A 22,673-nucleotide genomic window follows, 5' to 3' on the forward strand; every position below is an offset into this window, starting at 1 on the left:
CACATACACACGCATACTACACGGGTTAAATGCTTTTTTAGCCTATTAGATGATGATACTCGTACTCGGCCAAATGCCCCGATACTTACCTCCAATACTGGAACTTCTGGTCAGAGGGAGATTTCCTTCTGACCGGCATCGCAGAGGGAGCATGGAGCCAGCTTCCTTTCCATTCAGGTAGCCGGGCTGCACGTCATGACCCGTCTCCCGGCTTCCTGTTTGACAAGAAGCCGGCTTCACTTGTTGCTAGGCAGCCTGGCTTCCTAACCAATCAGGAATCCCAGCGGCACGTCATGACCAACCTCCCCGCTTCGTGTTTGGTCAAGAAGCCAGGCTGCCTAGCAACAAAGGACCAATCAGGAAGCAGGGGCGGCACCGCATGACCGCCGCTGATTGGTCAGGAAGCAAGGCACCTCATGACCTGCCACTGATTGGTCAGGAAGCCTGGCAGCCTCGGGAAGTGAACCCGGTGTTATTTCGATAGAACACCGGCTTCCCAGGCAAACAGGAAGCCGAGCGGATGGTCATGATCCGTTGTCTGGCTTCCTGATAATCGGGACATACAGTATCGGTATTGGCGAGTACTGAAAAAAAAATATCGGTACGCGTTACGGAAAAAACGGTATCGGTGCATCCCTAACTATAATGCACATTTTGTACATAAAAAAGCCAATTTAACCCCAAAATACTTATGTATTTTCTGAAAGCAGAGACCCTTTAGAATAAAATTCTGGCAGATGCAATTTTTTATGTCACATGATTGCAAAACTGTTAATCAAATCTATACTTTAAGTAGAAAAAAAAACCTCAAATTAATTTTGGGGCACACAAACAGGATACAATCCCCACTTCTTTAATAAAATATAAAAGATGAGGTTGTGTGAAGTAAAGAGATACCAAATATGTCAGGCCTCAAAATTGCGTGCGTTTATGAATTGGTGAAAATGTACGCTACCAAACATTTTCCATAGGCAATAGGCGACAGCCTTAGTGGTCAGAGATTTACAGCCCTAAACCTGGAAGTGCTCAGAGCTGAGAACTTCTGGGTTAATCGTTCTCAGGAGAGATTAGCGAATGGATGTTCATCCATCAACACTCTCGATCCTGACATCCACCATAGTGGCCCTAGGCAGCCAGGAGGGACAGGTAAGCTTGGGATGGGGGTTGGAGGAGATGGGGGTTGTTTACATGATGGGGCTAAAGACACATTTATGCTAAAATGTTTTACTTTGTTATGGATAGCAGGGAAGGGCTGTCAGTTTTTTTATTGCGGAAAATCTCCCAAGTCACAGGCAAAATTAAAAACCTGACAGAAATTTTAGATGTTTCACCACTGAAAAAATATAAATAAATTTTGGCTGGGCTAGGTTATAAGAGATAACTTTAATCAGAGAAAGTACAGTTATCTTTGTGGCTTATACCCTCTCACCCCCCTTTGAATGCTTACCTAAATGAGATGCCTGGCACACAGAAATCTTCAGCGCCTCTAACCAAAATCTCCTTTCCCAAGGCTGATCCTGTGTAATCAAACCTCATAGGCTTCTATAGGGCTATCTTCTGCCACTGGAGATGATTGGGAGGGGGCCCTATATAAGTCTATGTCAATGAACTGTACAAGCATTGTCAGAAAAGAGATTTTGTCTGGAGGCTCTGAATGTTCCTGTGGGTCGTGACTCTCTGAATCGGGTAAGTGTTTATCTAAGGTTGGGGGGTGTCTTTAGATCAAGGTGGGGAGGTGGGGGGAGTAGGCCAGACAGACAAATATACTTTCTCTATAAATATTTGTTTTTTAGGTGACCTGATTAGTACAGTTTAATTTTTCACATAGATGTCCTACTGAAGGAAACCTGTGTTAAACTAAATCTGTCTTGAGAGATCCAAGGAGGCTACAAGCTTATGTCTTCTAAAAATGCTAGTTGCCTGGCTGCCCTGCTGACCTTCTTTCTTGAATAGATGGCCCCAGAACAAGTAAACAACTAAGGACTTAAGTCAAGTATGTTCAAGTCAGCCCCAGGCTTTTTATAGCTCCTGACTTGTATACATTTAGAGCAGCAAATTATTTCAGGTAATTTAGAGTGGGATTGGTTTGATTTGTGCAGGTTACTTGTACTAATTGTAATATTCTGTGTTTTCAGTGGTTTGAGCCTTCCCAGTTTGGCACTTGGTGGGCCGTATTATCCTGCAGCATGAATCTTGCAGGCACCCTTGGTCCTATCATTGCAACCCTGGTGGCAGCGAGTTACAGCTGGCGCACCACTCTATCCGTGTCAGGTCTGATCTGCGTTGGGGTCTCTGTAGTGTGCCTTATACTCATCAAGAATGAACCATCAGATGTGGGACTGAAGAATATTGAAGTAGGACCCAAGAAAGGGAAGAAAGGTGAGCCTTAACTAGGTATACTATTGCAGAAAAATTGAGAAGTCTTTGTCACTGCATGCTTTTTAGGAAGCTAGATTTCTCAAAGTTTAAGGTGCATTTGTAATTTCAGAATAACAGTGCTGCAGAGTGCCAAGATAATAAGGTGGCAAGGGTTTCATCCTCTGTCTTTATTTGAGTTGTTTTTTGCTTCCCCCCTCTACTCTATAAGAGGCATTTTTTTCTGCGGTTGTGTCCCTGTTAAAGAGGATTTCCCTTATTTCCTGTCCTGGTGTCAGTGTTGTCACAGGTAGAGGAAGTGAGCAGAAACCTCTACAGTGGGAAGAAGCAGTAAACTTTACAGAAGGTATAACGCTTCCCTTTTGTTCTAAAATAAAAAATCAGTTATGGTTTAAACTTCACACTCAAAAATACACAGAAACCTTTATCAGCATAAAAGCACAAGTGCAGTACTAAGCAAAGGAGTTCATATTAGGATATATTATCTGCCATATCATTAAATATGGCACAACACACAAGCACATAAGCATTAATTTCTGCTGTAGTCTGCTGTAGTCACAGTGTCACGTACCTGGTAAGAGAGTGGAAGGTGAGGAGGCTTCTCTTGTGACTCATGTCCTTCTGCCCCTGGAGATGGGGACAGGGAGCAGATTGACAGCGAGGAGCACGAGTGCCACTGATAGGAACCGACAACGTGCAGGAGACGTCCTGATGGCGTGTAGTCAGCAAGCCGGAGGTCCACCGAGCAGATAGTGTGGAGGCAGGAACAGGAGACTGGAGCGAGGTCAGGAAAGCCAGAGGTCGGAGCCAGCCGGGCAGCAGAGTACAAAATCAGGAGGCAGAAAGCATAGTCCAGAAACAGGCCGAGGTCAGGGGCAGGCAGCAATCCAATAGCAAAGTCCAAAACAAACCGGGTCAGGCAAGTCACAGGAATCTTAACAGGAACAAGCACACAGGAACACAAGCTGAAAAGACCATCAGCAATGGAGCAGGGGCAGGCTCGTCTTTATATGGTGAGCTTAACCAGGTAACAGCATCGGTTCCTGTGCGATGGCCGTTGCGCGTGTTTCCGCGCACTTCCGGTTTGCACGTGCCACATTTGAGATTTGGCTTGCACGCATGCGCAGCCACCATTTTGCCCTTACACTAAGACTTAGTTGCAGGCAAATTACATGATATTGGGGAAGATTAAAAAAAAAAAAAATTGGCTGTTTTCTGATTGTTTACACAACTTGTGAAAGTAGCCATACACATAAGCATTACCAAACCATCCCCCCGTTATTCATTTCTGCTTCTATGAGAAGATCAGATGAAAAATGTAGACACTTGATTGCTAGCAACTTTAGTTTCACAATACAATCAATTCTGATCAACCCATTGTCATGATTTGCTGTATTAGGGAACTGCATTTGTCATTGCATAGAGGTTTATACCAGGCTCCCAAGTACATAGGATGCTATATAACAAGCTTGTTTCTTTTCCCAGGTTCTGGAGCTTCAGATGAGACTACACTGAAGGAGTTCCTATTGTCTCCATACCTGTGGTTGCTGTGTGCTGGCTATTTGGTTGTGTTTGGGGTAAAGACTTGTTGTACAGACTGGGGTCAGCTTTTTCTGATTCAAGACAAAGGACAGACTGCTTTAATAGGTTAGTATGTACATGGAAAATTTGCTCTTGAAAGGGAACTTCACCCCCCTGTTTTCTTTTCAATCCCCTCTTACTTTGTTTATCTTCAGTAAGCATACTCATGCCAAGCAAATACATAATTGTTCTGTGGTAGCCTGCCGCTTCGCTGCTGCACCCCATGTCCCACACCGCCATCTTCTTTTCTTACGTCATCAGGAGCCGGCTTTCTCTTGCAGCCAGCCCCCTTATGATGCATTGCTGCATATGTGCATTTTATATAGACTGCCCTTGAATTCTTCTGGGATGCTTGACTTGAGTATTCCAGGAGGCTGTGGGCAGCTGGGGGTAGGTCATTTAGTGTCACCACAGGAGATTATTGGACGATTCTTTGGAGATCAGTCTCACATGGTATACTTGAATGGGAAGCACTGGGGTTGTCATCATTGAGGGAAAAATGTCCTGCCCTCATTCAAGTCTGTAGGGAAGAGAGAAGATCACTCGCTAATAGTTTCTGCTATACAGCAAAACTGTGTAGCAGCTTACATTAAAAGTAATATTATATACATTAAGAAACCAATTTCATTTGGTAGTAAGACTTCTTCAGCACCAGCATAGCCTACCCAGGAGTGATATACCTCAGATTCATCCAGGTGATGCACAGTATACAGGTGAAACTCGAATAATTAGAATATCGTGCAAAGTTCATTTATGTCACTAATGCAACTTAAAAGGTGAAACTAATATATGAGATAGACTCATTACATGCAAAGCAAGATAATTCAAGCCGTGATTTGTCATAATTGTGATGATTATGGCTTACAGCTCATGAAAACCCCAAGAACCCCAAATCCACAACCTCAAAAAAGTAGATTATTACATGCAATCAATAAAACAAGGATTGTACATAGAACAATATCGGACCTCTGAAAAGTACAAGCATGCATATGTACTCAGTACTTGGTTTGGGCCCCTTTTGCAGCACTTACTGCAATTACTTTTGCACGATATTCTAATTATTCGAGTTTCACCTGTATATTATAGGCTCTGGCCTTCTACCAGCCCCTTGTAGGTCTTGCTGTTAAGGATAGACCTCTAATTCTTCTTGCTCATCTACATGCTAATGTGAAGACTCCCAACTTCATTGCCTTGACTGTCCCCTTCTTGTTGGTAGTGGACTCTGGTAGGTCAGTAAAGAAAGTCCTGATGTGTTGGAGCTGCCAGGCTAACACCATTCTGTCCCATGCTGATTTTATTTTTGTATTAGACTTGATAGATGTTAAACTGCAGCAGGCTGCACATATTTTATTGCATCTTACCCCAGCATTGTGCTGGAGCCCTAAATGTGCATTAACCATATTAATATACATTACATGCTTGGAATATTTACCAGACGTTTACATGTTTTGACATTATAGTAGCCCAAAGAAGATTCGTATACAGTATACTTGCACATGGAAGAAAGTTTTTTGATTACATAGACTTTTAGGAACACTGGTATGTTTCCTATGTATAACATTTTAACATAACTAATAAATATTTTTTTATGTATCCTGCAGGAAGTTCCTACATGAGCGCTCTTGAGATTGGAGGTCTTGTAGGCAGTATCTTAGCAGGATTGCTCTCTGACCGAGCAGTGGCAAAAGTAAGAATTTAAATCATTGTTTGTATTTCTTTCCCAAATCATTAAGCTCTCTTTTTAGGGGCCCATTCACACCAGTGCTCGGCTAAAACAAAGTATAGCAAATGTACCCCTGTGACCCAAAAAGGTTTGGCTTTACTTCTCTTTTAATGCACCAAATCAGAACGGGGTGGTGTGAATGGGCCCTAAAAGTTTATTTATTATTTGAAGAAATTTGCAATCCCTTTATCATTTTCAAAAATTGTCCATTTAATTTGCCTGTTTGATTAAAAGGTTTTTCTTTTTTGTTCATCTTTTCCCTTCCCCCTTTTTGCAAAGGTGACATTTAGTGCTTTAATATGATTAATATTAAAGAAGAACTCTGGGCTTTTTCAAATTTAACACTTGCAGTGTGGGGTGGACACTACACTTAGGAGTTGAATCCTAAAAATGCATTCAAGTACCTTAGCTATTAATAAAAATGTATCTTATTTGTGTATCACTCAACTATAGATACTCAAATCATCTCTGAATTAGTGCTGACACAGTCCTTCCTTCTGGAGGATGGCCACTTTTGTTCCCCATGGTCCCTGTGTGTTGTACAGTAGCCACCGCTCCAAGCTCGCTCCCATGATAGACTACAATCTCAGTACAAATTAGTAAACTAAACAAGGGATTGTAGTCCATCACAGGAGTGAGCTAAGAGCAGTGGCTACTTTACAACACACACAAGAACCATAGGGAACAAAAGTAGCCACCCTCCAGAAGGAAGGACAGTGTCAGCACCAATTCAGAAATTATCTTAGGATCTACAGCTGAGTGATAGACAAATAAGATACATTTTTATAAATAGATAAGGTATTTTTATGATTTAACTTCTGAGTTTAGTGTCACTTTAAATGCTCATTTTGGTCTAGGGACTAAAGTAAAAAAAGATTTGCTCACCCGATCCGCAGTCCCACCTGGTTGCTAGAGCGGAGCCAGCATCCTCTTCTCCCCCGGGTTCCTGTGGTGTAAGTACTGCTGGCGTAATCATGACTAATACAAGTCCATTGACTTGCATTGGACGTCAGGACACTGAGGGACATTCCAAAGCTGGTGCAAGGCCTCTTGCAAGGCTTTTTTTACTTTGTCTGACTATAAATATACAGGTGAAACTCAAATAATTAGAATATCGTGCAAAGTTCATTTATTTAACTAATGCAACTTAAAAGGTGAAACTAATATATGAGATAGACTCATTACATGCAAAGCAAGACAATTCAAGCCGTGGTTTGTCATAATTGTGATGATTGTGGCTTACAGCTCATGAAAACCCCAAGAACCCCAAATCCACAACCTCAAAAAAGTAGAATATTACATGCAATCAATAAAACAAGGATTGTACATAGAACAATATCGGACCTCTGAAAAGTACAAGCATGCATATGTACTCAGTACTTGGTTTGGGCCCCTTTTGCAGCACTTACTGCAATTACTTTTGCATGATATTCTAATTATTCGAGTTTCACCTGTATACTGTGATCATAACACTCCAACACTCAAACCAAAGAAACTGAATATCTGTTACAGTGTTAAATGTAATCAAATAAGTAAATGACCAAAAAACAAATGAACCTTAATTAAATAATGTCATCCACTAATGTATATAGATTATATACTTCAATTCAGTGCATTAACTTGTGAAGATTATATACATTCAGATTTCATACATAAGTGTCCCAATTTGAAAAACAAAAAAACTAAACTTTAGTAGAATGTAAAACACACCGAATGGCAAGTTTTTGTACAAGCCTTTTACCATACAGGGGACATACTGTAGACATGAAATTCCCAGTACAACCTTTTAAAAAAGAAAATCGTCAAAAATAGATAATACCATTTCACACTCAGCCAAGGGACCATCAGTCTCAACACATGGGCAACGGATGGATGTAGTTTGTATAGGAAAAGGCTCCTAATAATAGGTCTTCTTGCTGTGCAATACCCCCTTGCATATGGCATCAATGGTCTAAGCAACGATTACAACATTTTCTTGGACTTAATGAAGGCATTTTGTTATTTTGAATTGTACGTTATAGAAAATCTCCCAAAATGAATGGAATTCCCTAGGAATGTTCCGATACCAAGTACCGTACTCAGTACAAGTACAGATACTTTTCCAGCTCCACGACTAGACTAGAAAAAAATTCAAAAGTTAGGAGGCAGCTGTCATTTGTAAGGATTATACGGAGCTCCTGGGATTTGTACATCTCTGTTTTAATGTATATTTTTATAAATATATATATACTGTATATATATATAAGTGATGCACCGATGCTGTTTTTTCAAGTACAACTACTGATACTTGTACAAGTACTCCCAGATACAAGTACTGATACATTTTTATTTATTGTCATGTGACAGTTTTTCTAAAACAATAGAGACTAATGATTTCAGGACAGTGGTGGAGCGCCAGAGCTAGGTCCCAGCTGCAACCATTGTAACCCTTGTAGTTCTCATGAAAATGCCAAGTATCGGCACTGGTATCTGAACTGGTATCTGAACATCCCTCGAATTCCCCTCTTAGACACTTGTCCCCGGGATAGGTGTCCTCATTGGGAGATTTCCCCTCACCTCTTATTCTGGGGACAGCTCTAAGATTATGGATGTCCACTCAATTTCTTTCTCTGTGACAATGGTCACAGGACAAACGGAGGGGTGAACCTCTCTTATGCAGTAAAATCCCACAGAGGGTCTAACCATTCCTCACTCTATCCAAAAGTAGAAAAACAGGTTTTTCCTAGAGATACACTTTAATGTACGAAGTTAATCCAGCTGCTGTTTTCAGGATCAGAAATTCATTTTATTTTTCTTCACGAGGTAGTACATTTAAAGTGGAATTGGATCATTGTTTTCTCTTCCTTCTGTATGAGGGTTAGATCTTAATAGATGTTTTCTTTATTAGCTAGAGCCGATGTATGTCATTTCTGTATTTATATTCTATCTCTGATTTACTAATTGATTTTTGTTATTTTTTAGGTAGGGTTGAAGAGCTATGGTAACCCACGTCATGGTTTACTCCTCTCTATGATGGCTGGAATCGTGGGCTCCATGTTTCTATTCCGTATTACAGTTACTCCTGGATCACCCAAGGTACCAGTAAGCGATGTGCAGTGCCTTTACTGCCAGCAATGAGGTTCTGTTAAACATGGAGTTACTGGACGCACATTATTTCTATCTGGCAGCCCTGGAAAGCTTTTCATTCTTTGCGAATAATACTGATGCTCTTAAAATGTCTGTTTTTTTCTTCTCTTCTTTCTTCTTCCCTGCTGTTCACTCGCTCAGGTTGGCGGAATCTTATCTGTCGCTCTGCAGCCACTTGCTGAGATGTCCGGTCTGAATGAACAAGAGGTTTACTTCCTTTCTATATTTCATCCCGTCAATCCTTTGTTTGTTTCCCTTTCCCTTATGGCTGCTCTTACATTATATCTTTGTCATTTAACATGTCCATAGAGCTTGTGTCCAGTAGTGTCATAGTAGTGTTTCATGCACATGTGTGGTATTTCAGCGACTGTTATATTTGTCAGTGTGTATGGCAATCTTTCGGCTTTACTCTCTGCAGCATGGTGTGTCTGATAACTTGGTCTCTTGTTATGGGTTGAGGGACTGAGGGTATAAGAATAGACAGTGGAAAGAAGACAGCTGGAAAGGAATTTTTTTTCCTGCCCTCTTCATTTTTGTTTTCTTGAACTTTTTTAAGAAAAGCAACTGTTAAATGTGTTATTCCTGGCTGCCTTACCTCATTGGTGTGCTCAATGCAAACATTTAAAGTTATTTTAGTGGCCATGTATCCTGTTAAATCTTTGGCTAGTATTATGGTGGGAATTCATTTACATACCACTCACTTAACTAGAGATGTCAGAATGCACCTTCTGCCCCATTGCCTGTGAAGTGCCAGCTGTCAGTGATACATTTATCCAGTGCTACTGGGGCCCTCGCTGAGCCTGAATGCCATCTCTGTACTGCACTGACAGCAGCAGCATCCAGACACAGATGGATAGTGGAGGGGAATATTAGGGCTCAGGCTAAGTAGGCACTGCTTCTGGGGCCCACCTCCAATGGTGGCAAGTCTCTTCGGACACATGTGTATGAAAGAGGAAGACTAACAAATTGAACATGGTACCTCACGTCATGATTGTCATTCAAACCCTCAAAAGACTTTGCAGACAGGGCTAGATGTATGCATAGGACACATAGGCCATGTCTTGTGGCAGTAGGGTTGTGAGAAGTAGCACCCGGCAATACTTTGTAATCAATCATAATGGTGCTGATATCCCAGCTTGCCTTCAGAGTCCATTGCTACCTGCTAGTATATTGGTATATCGACTTTGACTACTCATAGTTTGCCCTCTCCTTGTCTGTACAAAACTGAAAAAGATCAGTTTGTGCAGTAATGGTGGAGGGGGCCTACTAGCCGGGGTGGATGTATCATTTGTAAAGACTTTAAATCTCCATAAAGGCTTTCTAGGATATAGGATCCCATTTACATGAGATGCAATCTGTCCCTACACAGTAATTGTTTGTGTTTGGGAAGTAAATTAATGCGGAGGCCCCAAAATAGTTTTTGCACAGGAGCCCTTTGGTGACTATGTGTGCCACTGCTTACTAGATGTCGTATTCTAGCTGCTTTGCTGGTGGTCAGGTTGTAAGGATGCTTATAGAGCTCCAAGTGTGGTCAGACTTTTATGCTGGATCTGAGAGCTTGCAATCTAGAGAGACACCAGAGCAGATTGTATAAGCATTCAAGCTTTAAATCACTCTATGGAAAGGGGAAGGGCACAGATATGGTTTAGAGGAAGTGGCTTATCGTAACAGGAACAGAAGTGATCAGGACAGAATTACTAAACTACCCAGTCGTTTGTCCCTCTCAAGTTTAGTCTTGCAAGCATCCCATAGACATGAAGCTGTCACCTGATCAATCCAAAAACAGATCAGGTGACTGTGTGAGCCACATTTGTAGCCTGCCTGAGCTACAGTGGAGAAGGTGGGTCATCGCTGCGATTAGCTACACAGAGCAGCACAAATACAATGATAAAAGGTTGTGGCTGTTATGCAGCTGTAGAATGAAATCTGCAACCCCGTGTTTACAGCATGTTCACAATGCATGGCTTGATTCGATTCAATGAGGCTGATGTTTAATATAATACATTGGCTCTGAGAGGAATAGATGAAGCAGAGTTACACATGGTATTTGAGAGACTTTAGTATATCAGACCTGCTAATATTTAGCATACTTCATCTGAAGTGCTACATGTGACTGGTTGGCTCTCATTGTCTTAAACATGGGATAGAGCCATTTGCTAAGGGATGAGTGATTGCTCATGGGTCATCCACTTCTGTGTGTAAATTGCAGCTTGAGCTATGTAGGCAGTGTGTAATTAAAAGGCTTTTTTTCAATAAGCTGCAAAAACATTAAATACATGTGTGAAAAGGAGCTGAAAACCCCAAAACACAATGCAAAATATTAATACACAATTTACCTGTTTTCCCATAATAAAGAAAAAATATACATTCCCATTAGGCTAGTTTGGCCTTTTATATAGCTTATACTTAATTAAACATATACAACTTATGTGCCCCGTTTGTAAAAACAATTAAAAAAAGCTTTCCCTTAGCAACTGGTAATTCCACTGGAATTTGTAACCTTTTCAAAGCTATTGTTTCCTCATTTATAAACCTGTAAACCTGGAATAGTATATGAACAGAAATTCAAAGAAATTGTCTTTGAAGTCTACATTAAGCTTCAGTTTATAAACAATAGCCACACAGTGTGCTGCAGAGATCAAGCCCTAAGGTACCCATAGACATTAGGCCCCCATCTGGTGCCTGCAAAATTGACTGATATGATGGGCGGCTGTCTATAGGGCGGGAGAACCTTGGCACTCACCACCATAAGAGGCATGGTTGGTCAGGTTGCAGCTTTTCAGCGCAAAAAAATAAATGTGTCACCTCTTATTCATACTGTGAGATACAAGCATGTGTGTCTGTGTGAAGTGTGTTCAGTGTTCACTAGTAATTGTCCTGTCTATGTCCAGCATGATAAATTGAGTGTTGAACTCCACATTAATACCTAGTTATAAATATTATCTTTGACAGGTTTGGATTCTCATCCTCGGAGCCATATTTGGCTTCTGTTCCTATGGACCTATTGCTCTCTTTGGGGTTATTGCCAATGAAAGTGCTCCATCCAACTTCTGTGGCACTTCTCATGCAATTGTGGCCCTTTCTGCTAATGGTAAGTAGGGAGATGCCTATGAAGTTTTTCTTTTATTACTTATTTGACTTCTTTGTTTTAGGAAACAAAACAAAAAACTCTATTCTCAATACCCGAAGGAAAGTAAATATAGTGTATACTATGTATGTGTTATCTATTGCACTGTCTCTACTACTACATCTTCAGGCCTAATAAGTGTCAGGCACATACCCCAGCATTTATATCTACACAGGTAACTCTTAATCCTATCCCCCTGGAATAAAGTCCAGATGACAGATGTTGATTGTCCAAGGACATGATGGGAGGTGTAAAGGCTGTGGAACTATCCTCTTCTAATCACATCCCTTGGTGTTGTGTTAGGAAGTCTGCATAGGTATTATTGCTTGGATAAGTAAAGTATGTCCACATCCATACCCTGAAATGATTCCCTTTATTATGGATATGGGCTCTAGGTAATCATCTTTGTCTCCCTGTCCACTAAAACATGTCGCTGGTACAATATGTAAGTAGGTCACAGGCTGGAAAATCCAGACCTAATAACTGTCATAATTATTTTTTTGTTCTGCAGTGACATCACAAGTTTGCATTAAAGCTAAACTCGGGGATAAGCAAATATTGTCTGAACCATGTGTGTTCTTACTTGAATCTTGGTGTGCTTTGTGTGTTTCTTCCAGATCTCTGTATTAATTCAGTGTGGAACTTTGCCTTTGTGCAGGAGCTTCCAGTATTAAAGACCGGTCACTGCAGCTCTCTCTCCTTGTGCAGGGTGACTGGTCTTGTATCTGCCCCCTCCTGTAGTTTTCTGCAGGCAGCCTGTAGTGGGTGGACTGGTTTGGCCCCTCCCACAGCTCTACTTTCTGCACAGAGCGTGTGCAGCGCAATGATGATGTCACCACTACTTTTACAAGGTCATAACTTGGCTTGCAAAGGCATTTGATACACACAAAGGGGATTTATATCCTTATTGGCTGTTTGAGGTATAGATTTGATTTAAAGTTTTGTGCCCAAAGCTTTAAAGTAACTGGCATTGGTATTCATATTCTTGGAAGAACCCTTCTATGAAGCTTTTGTTGCCAGCTTTCTCTTCCAGACCCTTGTGACCCCATTTATACTATCTTGTGCCTTCTGATGCTTGCAGGGCCAATCCTTTTTCATAACAGAGTGTTGGTTGCATCATTGTTGTCATCGTTTTATACAGGGCACAATCCAAAGGTTGTAGCTGAGGCCTAGTTCTTAGTAAGGAAGCTAGCAGAAGTCTTATTTCTGTACTCTTGCCACAACCCACTGTTCTCCATATTCTCTGGGGTTCTCATTTCTCTGTCACCCAATGGTTTGTCATAGCTTACGGGTGGATACAAATTCAGAACTCAGCTCTGTTTGGTATTAGACAATGTTTATATCAGTACAGAGAACCCTAAACTACATTCTGTAAAAGCTTCCAAAGGGACCCCAAAATGCAACAGGCTCACGAGCCATGGGGGATTGGGGATCAGGCATTTCTGGGGTACAATTTGTTAATACAATCAAACAGGAAACAAAAACTGTGAGAAAACAAAAGAAAAGGGCGCCCACCCTAGTGCAGATTGTTTTTAATATTAAAAGGTAGCAAAACAGAGTAGAATCATACTCACAATGGTGGATCAAATAAGAGCATTCAACAAAAGCGTCGAGGACATCAGTGAGAGGCTGCACAGTCAGCCTGTGTGCCAGCACAGAATGCCTGCGTTAACGCGTTTCCGGGGTCACGCCCCCTTCGTCAGAACGTGACCTCAACCTCACTCGTGCAACAATATGTAGCAATATGGGGCCAATAGGAAGCGCTCAATGATAGGGGAAACCACCCCTCAGGTCGGTGTCTTGGTTGCCATGACGGGACCTCAGCGCTCCTCCTGATATCCGCCTCTAAAGGGGATGCCGTGCCCTCTGGCCAATCAAAAGGCTCGCAACGAACCAAGCCCCCAGTCTCTCAAGGAACCCCCACTTGACCTATTCAGGCCTATTTTGTCTATTCAGGAAACAAAAACTATAAAGACCTAGTCCATAACAAATGTTTATGATACAACAGAACCCCCTCCACAAATAGCGCACTGCAACATCTAAAGTGAGAAATTTTTTCTTAAGCTGGCCCTTTAAGTGAAGGCAACTTTTTCACCTAAAAAATAACACCCAAGCTGACAAACACCCCAGGAAAATATATCAAATTGTATAAAAGTATTACCAGAAGCTGCATCTGCAGCCATTCACAGCGCTAACGTGACTGCTGTATTGCGAACAGGGCCGGTGCTAGGATTCTACACAGGCAAGGTGCATTTTTGCACCTTTTTTTTATAGGAAACATCCCCGCTGAGGGGAGGGCTTGCCGATGATTGCAATGCTGAGCGGGCAGTGTGCGCTTGCGCACACCGGCCCGTGCGGCTTTCGTCTTCTGAGCATGCTACCAACCCGACGAAAATCGTACGATTTTCAGCAGGTTTTCCACCGTGCTCGGAAGACGAAAGCCGTGCGGCCGTACAGTAGATGCGGTCGGACGCTGCCCATACACCTGCCGATTATCGTATGATCATGGGATCACCCGCGATTATCGTACGATAATCGCCAGGCGTATGGGCACCTTTACACAGAAGTAGTCAACAAGTGAGCAGGCAGTGCTCTGCGTTCTTATGAAAAGGCTCAGCAGGCCTTGCATACAAACTATCAGCAGGCCTTGCATACAAACTATCAGCAGGCCTTGCATACAAACTATCAGCAGGCCTTGCATACAAACTATCAGCAGGCCTTGCATACAAACTATCATGGAAGCAGCCTGAAAATTAGAAAATGATAGTTCTAAACATTTACAAATGTTAAAACTGACCTAAATCCATTGCAGTGCCCTAGTAGAGGAACCATGCTTATATTTAAATGCTTCAACCTTAGCATTCAACATACAGCCACAAGTACCGGGATTCAATAACAGCTTTAGTGCTGGAAATCATTACTGAAACTTGAGTTCACTTAGCAAGCAGTCCTCCTATGAGGAGGTGTAAGCATACAGTATAAATCATGACAGCAGACTGGACTATGTTCTACTTTTAGCACTTCCTATTTTGTCCACCTGTTAGAATGACCCCCATGTCTGCTCAGTGCTTGGCATAGACTCTGGTGCACGCCCACCCTCTGTGTATATCTGTCAGTGTGACCCATCTGTTCACTCTTTCTGTCATTTTCCCTGGCGGGGTAGACTTTATTATGCCTTGTATTTTATATATAAGGACGTTGTGATATGCAGGTAACCAATATGACAGGAGACTTTCATTCATGAACATTACAGTGTCAGGTATCTGATAATTGCAGACTCATCAGGTTTCAAGGACGCGAGGGCTATCTGTGATGTACTGCGAACTGTAGAATACTTCCCGAGAGGCCTCACTCAGGGAAATTTCTCTGGATGATGACATATGTTCCCTGTGTAGACATGAACACTATCCCAGCAAATCAGACCAGCCATCATTTAGATTAGATCCCAAATTGTCAACATATGAAATATGTCTCAGCCATATATTTATATAATGCACAGGGGTTGATTTACTAAAGGCGTATGCTCCCTTTGCAAAGGAATATTCACATAGCTCAGTGAATGAGTTGAAGCTTTGTCCACTTCCATCATCCAGTCATGTGCAAGCAAAAATACAGTTTTGTTAAGTTTCCTTGCATGTGATTGGGTATTCTTTCAAAGTGAACATTCACCATACTCATTAAGCTAAGGGAAAACCTCCCTCCAAAGTGGAGAGTCTATTTGCCTAGTAAGTCAACCCCAATTACTCCTAGAAAAGGAGTACACAATGGCACACAGATTGTAGAAGTCTGTATCATGACAAGAGGAAGCAGTGCACCTTGGGAGAGACTGTGGGAATAGAAGGGTGTATGCAGGCTATAAGTCCCTGTTCATATCTTGGCGTTGCGTGCTTTGGTGCATGTTCACGCAACATGTTCAAAATGTGCAACGCACTTACAGTGCCATTAGTTGTTAATGTCACCCCAAATGTGGCCGGTAAAACACACATTTTTTTCTGCACGCAGACGCGTGACAAACAAGCAGGAGAAAAGCGCGGAAAGCTCGCAGCTGAAATTCTGCAACAGCTACTTTTCTGTGATTGTCGTGCGTTCGGCAGCCCATTGATTAAATGGCCTGACGCACTACAACGCCGGGAAAAAGAAACATGCACGCATTTCCGCATCACTAGGTGTGACCGGGGCCTTAAAGGAAGGAATAAGAAAGTCTGTTCCATCTGCAAAAATAATATTAATAAAACAAGATTTCCCCATTGGTTCTCTGCTTGGGTTGTAGGATACAAAGAATGTCAGTGGGATTTATTCACAAGTAATAACAATATTTCATCTTCTGCTGGTTTGTCATTTTCTATTCCCGTTTTCTGATCAAATTCAAGAACTTTCAAAAAGTTTGATTTTTTGTATTGCTGTGTCACTAATATTCGACATCCTTGTTTCATCCTGACATGTCATGGCTTGACATTTTAGCAGACAATGTACACAAAGCTGAAGTATAGTCGACTTTTATTTTGACTTCCCTGGCTTCTCCCCTCCCCCGCCCATCAACATGCTGATGACTTGATTAAATAAAGCCTTTACATACCTTATTTTGGCCCCAGTGACATAATCATTGGGTCTCTGTAACTCTCTATGCAATGCAGGCAGATAATAGCTGGTGGGATGGTCCGGCTCGGTACCATACATAGCTTCCTAAAAACAGGAAGCTGTGGTAACACCCACATGTGATGCTGAGCCTCCATGACTGAAATCCAATGAATGAAAGGAGCAGGTCATGGATAGTAAGGCTGGGGTGGGAAGCGATGGATGATGCCGGATGTTCTCCAGCCAGGAAATGATGTGGGCTCTATCTGACTTGCTGCAGCTTTTGATGGTGAGAAGCTCCCAGTATGCAGTGAAATCAGAGTAAGAAACTGAGATAGACTTTTAGTGACTTTGAATGGACTACAGCTACCTGTGTTTTGGTGATATTGTTGCAGAACACAAATACTTCCACCTTGACCTAAATAGACTGTGACAGGAGATGTATAATATGAAGGTACACATAATGACAAAGTCCTCGCCCAAGGCACACAAATCTCTGGCTCCGGCTCTGCAAGCAGTTATTTATTTAACCCCTTCATGACCAGGGTGTTTCCTGTCCAGGCCATTGATCAGTATTTAGCGCTGCGGTACTCTGACATTTATTCCGTCATGCAACGCTGTACCGAAATTCATTTTATATCAGTCTTTTTTGGCACACATATAGCTTTCTTTTGGCGGGATTTAGTCACTGGGGGGGTTATTTTTTTACTATATAACGAAGAAAGTACCAAACATTTTGAAAAAAGAATACGGTTTTCCTACGTTACCCGCCCTCAGCTGTTTCATTACGATTGGCTGGACAGCACGTGGTTAAGAACAGATTTCTTTTATTCTTGGTATTTATATAGCGCTGACACTTTACACACTGCACATTCACGTCATCATTTTAAATTATATACAAAACTGTCTCTGGTCTACATTATTCATGTGTATTAATGTTGGCCATTAGAATTCAAATGTAACTATAGGAAAAAATAAAAAGACCGTCACTGCAATCTGTCACTGATATTAACAATGCAAAATCCTCCCTGAGACCTGTTATTCCTGCCAGTAGATCTGTTATATTCCACATCCTGTAATGGGGTGACAACGCTGTTCATTCTGAAATGAAGCTCGGAAGTTCTGTCACCCTGCATAAACCATAGTCTTAAGGTGCCCAAAAACCTGCCGCGATCGTACGATAATCGGCAGGTGTAGGGAAGGCGTGCGACCGTTTCTACTGTACGGTCGCACGTCTTTTGTCTTACGAGCACGTTGAAAAACAGCGGAAAATCGTAAGATTTTCGGCGGGTTAGTGGCGTGCTCGGAAGACAAATGCCGAACGGGCCGGTGTGCGCAAGTGCACACTGCCCGCTCAGCATTGGAATCATCGGAAGCCCGCCCCTCAGCAGGGCGGGCTTGCGATGATCGCAAGTATGATCTGTCTGTCCAAGATGGGCAGATCGTCCGAGATTTTAATTGCCTTACAACCATCGCACAACAAAAGTTGTGTGATGGTTGTAAGGTGTATGGCCAGCTTTAGGTGGACATGTATTTTATTTTGATACTTTATTGAACTCAGACAGCTGTACAAAGTTGTAGCATTGTATGAAAATGAACAATTACAATGAGTATACAAAACTAAAAATTGTATACTTGCCTATGGGTCATTTTCCTTTCCTGACACCAATACATGGCAGCATACTGGTGGGTATAGCTCTGCCCCCCATCTGTATGTTCCCATGTTTGGTGTCAGGAAAGTAATATGAACACATGAAATACATGTGACATGAAGGAAACGGAAACATTGACAGCCTTGTGCGTTTTTGTTGCGTATGCGCACACACACATTGTGTAACATAATACAAGAGGACACCATACACTGATTGTGGCAGTTCTGTCTTTTGGACCGGAGTAGATCATTCTGAATATAAATGGAGAGTAGAATAATACCATATGTCCCAGGTGTTATGAGACTTAGGGGAGACAGTATGACAAGCTGGACTTGTGTTTTTAAACAGATAATAAAAGCTCAAATCCAGCTAAAACATTTTAAGCAGTTACAGGAAGAGTTTTTATTTTGAAAAAAAGGTTTAAGCCATATGAATAAAAGTTGACCATTGCAGGCACCCCCACCAGTGTAATATGGTTTGTCCCAACACTGTGAATTGCCACTTTTCATAGCCAGCTGGGCTAGTTGCTGGAAGTGGAAAGTTACAGATCTTCTGGCAGGATCTACCGATCAATAAACTGTTACAAGGGGAATCCGAAAAACAGACTGTTGTGTTAATGTCAGTGACAGAAATTATTTGTCATAGTTCCACTTTAAGTTTAAAACATGTTACATCTGTTTAGGCCACTCTCTCTTTATAAATTAGAATGTGATAAACATATACACTATATTACCAAAAGTTTTGGGACGCCTTTACACGCATGTGAACTTTAATGGCATCCCAGTCTTAGTCTGTAAGGTTCAGTATTGAGTTGGCCCTCCCATTGCAGCTATAACAGTTTCAACTCTTCTGGGAAGGCGTCCACAAGGTTTAGGAGTGTGTCTATGGTAATGTTTGACCATTCTTCCAGAAGCACCTTTGTGAGGTCAGGTACTGATGTGGGACAAGAAGGCCTGGCTTGCAGTTTCCACTCTAATTCATCCCAAAGGTGTTCTATCGGGTTGAGGTCAGGACTCTGTGCAGGCCAGTCAAGTTCCTCCACCCAAACTCGCTCATCCATGTCTTTATGGACCTTGCTTTGTGCACTGGTGCGCAGTCATGTTGGAACAGGAAGGGGCCACCCCCAAACTGTTCCCACAAAGTTGGGAGCATGAAATGGTCCAAAATGTCTTGGTATGCTGATGCCTTAAGAGTTCCCTTAACTGGAACTAGGGGGCCAAGCCCAACCCCTGAAAAACCACCCCACACCATAATCCCCCTCCACCAAACTTGACACTTGGCACAATGCAGTCAGGCAAGTACCCTTCTCCTGTCAACTGCCAAACCCAGACACGTCCATCGGATTGCCAGACAGAGAAGCGTGATTCATCACTCCGGAGAACACGTCTCCACTTCTCTAGAGTCCAGTGGCGGCGTGCTTTACACAGCTGCATCCGACGCTTTGCATTGCACTTGGTGATGTAAGGTTTGGCTGCAGCTGCTCAGCCATGGAAACCCATTCCATGAAGCTCTATACGTGCTGCTGTTGTGCCAATCTGAAGGCCACACGAAGTTTGGAGGTCTGTAGCTATTGACTCTCCTGGCAGTTGGCGACTTCTGAGCACTGTGCGCTTCAGCATGCGCTGACCCCGCTCTGTCATTTTATGTGGCCTACCACTGGCTGTGTTGCTGTTGTTCCCAGTTGCTTCTACTTTGTTATAATACCAAGAACAGTCGACCGCAGAATATTTAGTAGTAGTTTTTTTTCTGATACATATCAGGTATGTGATATTGAATAATTAGCAACTTTAGGGCCTGTTCACACCAGTGCATGCATTACGCACATTGGTACAATGCCATTTATTCTACATGGCACCACAGCGCACCTTCGCAGTGCATTGTGTTGTAGCAACACACAGCAATGCACGATTTTAGGATGTTGTGGTACGTTAAGCAGCCCATTTTAAGGAATGTGATGCCTTCATGTAACACACATTAATGCATGACCTAGGACCAGATTGGGGTGAGACCACCCTTACAGTGCAAGTGCAGGTTTTAGATATAGCGAGGAGGGTTGCAATCTCTGTCAGTAACTTACTGTTATCTGTATTCCAGTGGATATTTGTTTGCTTTCTGTTTCTGTGACAATGGGTGACATACCACTGTAAAAGCCTAAGGCCCCTTTCACACAGGCAGTCCGATCAGGTCCGCCTGTCAGTTTTTGATGAGGACCTGATTGGATGCCCAATGCTAGTCTATTGGCAGCCGTGTGTAAATCAATGGGGGTCTTTTTACAACTGGTTACCGCTGACTTCGGCCAGGTCCGGAAAAACAAATGGAAGTTTTGTTTCAATGGACCTGATTGAAACAAAACTTCAAACGGTTTTGTGGCAATGGACCTGATTGTGCCGGATCGGGGTAATCTGATGTAAATGGACACGTCAGTTTACATCCGACTCTCTATAGACCAAAATGGGTCTAGTCAGTTACATGTTTTCCTCAATCGCAAGATGGAGGAAAAAACTGGGCAGACACTGATGTCAGATCTGTGACATTCGATCCGTACTTGTCAGATCAGGCGGGGATCGGTGCATGGATCCTTTCCTGATCAGCTCGTGTGAGAAGCCTGTTACCCCACTCTATTCACAGCAAAAAAAACAAACCACACACGCACCCAAATTGTCTGGCATTTCCCTTTAGAGATATCAGCAAAGTTATAAGGTGACTCATGTTTTCTAACTATAATCCTTCTTTTCTTTCCTTGCAGTTGGAGGATTTCTTGCAGGATTGCCTTTCAGCACAATTGCCAAACATTACGGATGGGATACGGCGTTCTGGGCAGCTGAGATGACCTGTCTGGCAGTCACCATCATCTTCTTTCTCCTGAGGAACATCCAGACTAAAATGGGGCGTTTACCCAAGAAGTCAGACTGAAATGAAATTCAAAGCTCCTCCCCAAGTTCCTCTGAAGAACAGGGACATCAAGGTGGAGGGATGGACTTTAAATTATCAAATCTTTTCACCTTCAGGTACTGTAAAGTTCTGATTGGGTGCTGCAAGCAAGTTGTGTGGCCTTTCCCTGTTCGGGCACAGAAGTGTCCTGACTGCAGGACATGAAGGAAATGGGGGTATAACACATTTCATGTAGCCAATGTGAAATTCATTAGTCTTCCTGCATTTCATGAAGGAAATTTCATTTTACCTTTATGGTGAGATGCCACAGAGCTCTAACTGGAATTAATAATGCTGCACCTACCATATACAAAACGAAGAATTATAGGTATTAATTTAAAAAAAAAAAAAAAACTTGAATAAATTCTTTGTAACCGGGTTACTTGAACTTGACTTGTCAGCTCTTGTACAGTTGTATTCCTACTCTTCTCATGGTTAGTGTGACAGAAAGATATCTCTTTCTCTTGTGTACTGACCAACTTTAACCCCAGAGGCAGGGTGATGCGTGTTCAGAGCAGCGTTACTTGGATCAGCGCTATATTAGCCTTGCTCAACCTGGGTTCCCAACCCTGGAGCTCCTGAGCATTCACAAAGGGGTTCTGTGATGGAATTCTGTGCCTGCATAGTCCCGGCATTGACGTCACTTGGTAGAGGCAGCAACATGGAAGCAGTGGAATGTCTCCTCTGGTCTCTCAGGTAAGTAATTATTGACACCAGTGATGTTTTTAGGTCTCTGCAAGGGTCATCATTGTAAGAGGCATTCTTCTTGCTAACCAACAAACACTATTAGGAGGTCCTTCTACCAATGGCCCACCAAGGTAAGACAGCATTACACTGACCCCCAATATCAGAGGGCCCTCTTCCACTTACCACTCTAAAAAGGCAAAAAAAAGACACACGATTCACACAAAAAAAAGCTACATTTCATTCTCAATCCTTTTCTTATATCTAGAACTTACTAGTCACTAATGGACTATGAACTGAAAATTGTTTTGAGGGTTCCAAGAGGATATATATAAAAAAAAGTAGAGAAAATGTGTTAGTTAAGATTTACACCCCTGTTACAGAGCTGGGTATGCCATCACAATGTTGGCTAAAAGTAACTTGTTTTGGCTAATAAGGATCTCCATTGTGCGTGTGGTTTCATCAAACAAGGTTCTTGATTGGAAACGTACGAGAACTCCCAGGTGCATCAAATCTTAAAGAGGGTAAACTGACTCCGGTATTTCAGTAAATAAAATGAGATTAGATAGTCCTTATATTACCCTATAGAAATCACCTACTGACAGAGTCTGATTCTCAGGAAAGGTCTGTTCATGCCAACCATACCTCAAGCAAAAGAAATGACAAAAGGCTGTTCAAGACAATTGTAGAGATCCATAAAGCTGGAAGTTAGGACAAAAAAGAACATTCTTATTTAAAGTACACCTAAACCCAATCACTAAAATCGCATATAAGCTTTCATATGCTAAATTCATTCTAAAAGTTTCCAGGCTTTTAAGTTTGTAGCTTTCATTAAAAAAATAATACCTGGTGATCCTACTATAGTTATATAGTTGTTAAGGTTGAATAAAGACACAGT

General features: G+C 42.1%; 1 protein-coding gene across 3 annotated transcripts in view; it reads left to right on the top strand.

Moving 5' to 3' along the window:
- Positions 1 to 21,397, top strand: part of SLC37A4 (solute carrier family 37 member 4) — a 36,145-nt gene extending 14,748 nt beyond the window's left edge. For 2 of the 3 annotated variants that reach the window (XM_018566171.1, XM_018566172.1), the window contains 7 exons: positions 2,136 to 2,379; positions 3,862 to 4,023; positions 5,559 to 5,644; positions 8,642 to 8,755; positions 8,948 to 9,013; positions 11,759 to 11,897; positions 20,907 to 21,397. In XM_018566171.1, the coding sequence (XP_018421673.1) occupies positions 2,136 to 2,379; positions 3,862 to 4,023; positions 5,559 to 5,644; positions 8,642 to 8,755; positions 8,948 to 9,013; positions 11,759 to 11,897; positions 20,907 to 21,073 (978 nt within the window). In that variant the 3' untranslated portion in view covers positions 21,074 to 21,397. The remainder of the gene's footprint in view (positions 1 to 2,135; positions 2,380 to 3,861; positions 4,024 to 5,558; positions 5,645 to 8,641; positions 8,756 to 8,947; positions 9,014 to 11,758; positions 11,898 to 20,906) is intronic. The other variant, XM_018566173.1, reaches the window with a different exon arrangement.
- The last annotated feature ends 1,276 nt before the right edge of the window (positions 21,398 to 22,673 follow it).

This window comes from Nanorana parkeri, unplaced genomic scaffold (assembly GCF_000935625.1).
Source record: "Nanorana parkeri isolate BGI_ZX_2015 unplaced genomic scaffold, ASM93562v1 scaffold922, whole genome shotgun sequence".
Taxonomy (NCBI): Eukaryota; Metazoa; Chordata; class Amphibia; order Anura; family Dicroglossidae; genus Nanorana; species Nanorana parkeri.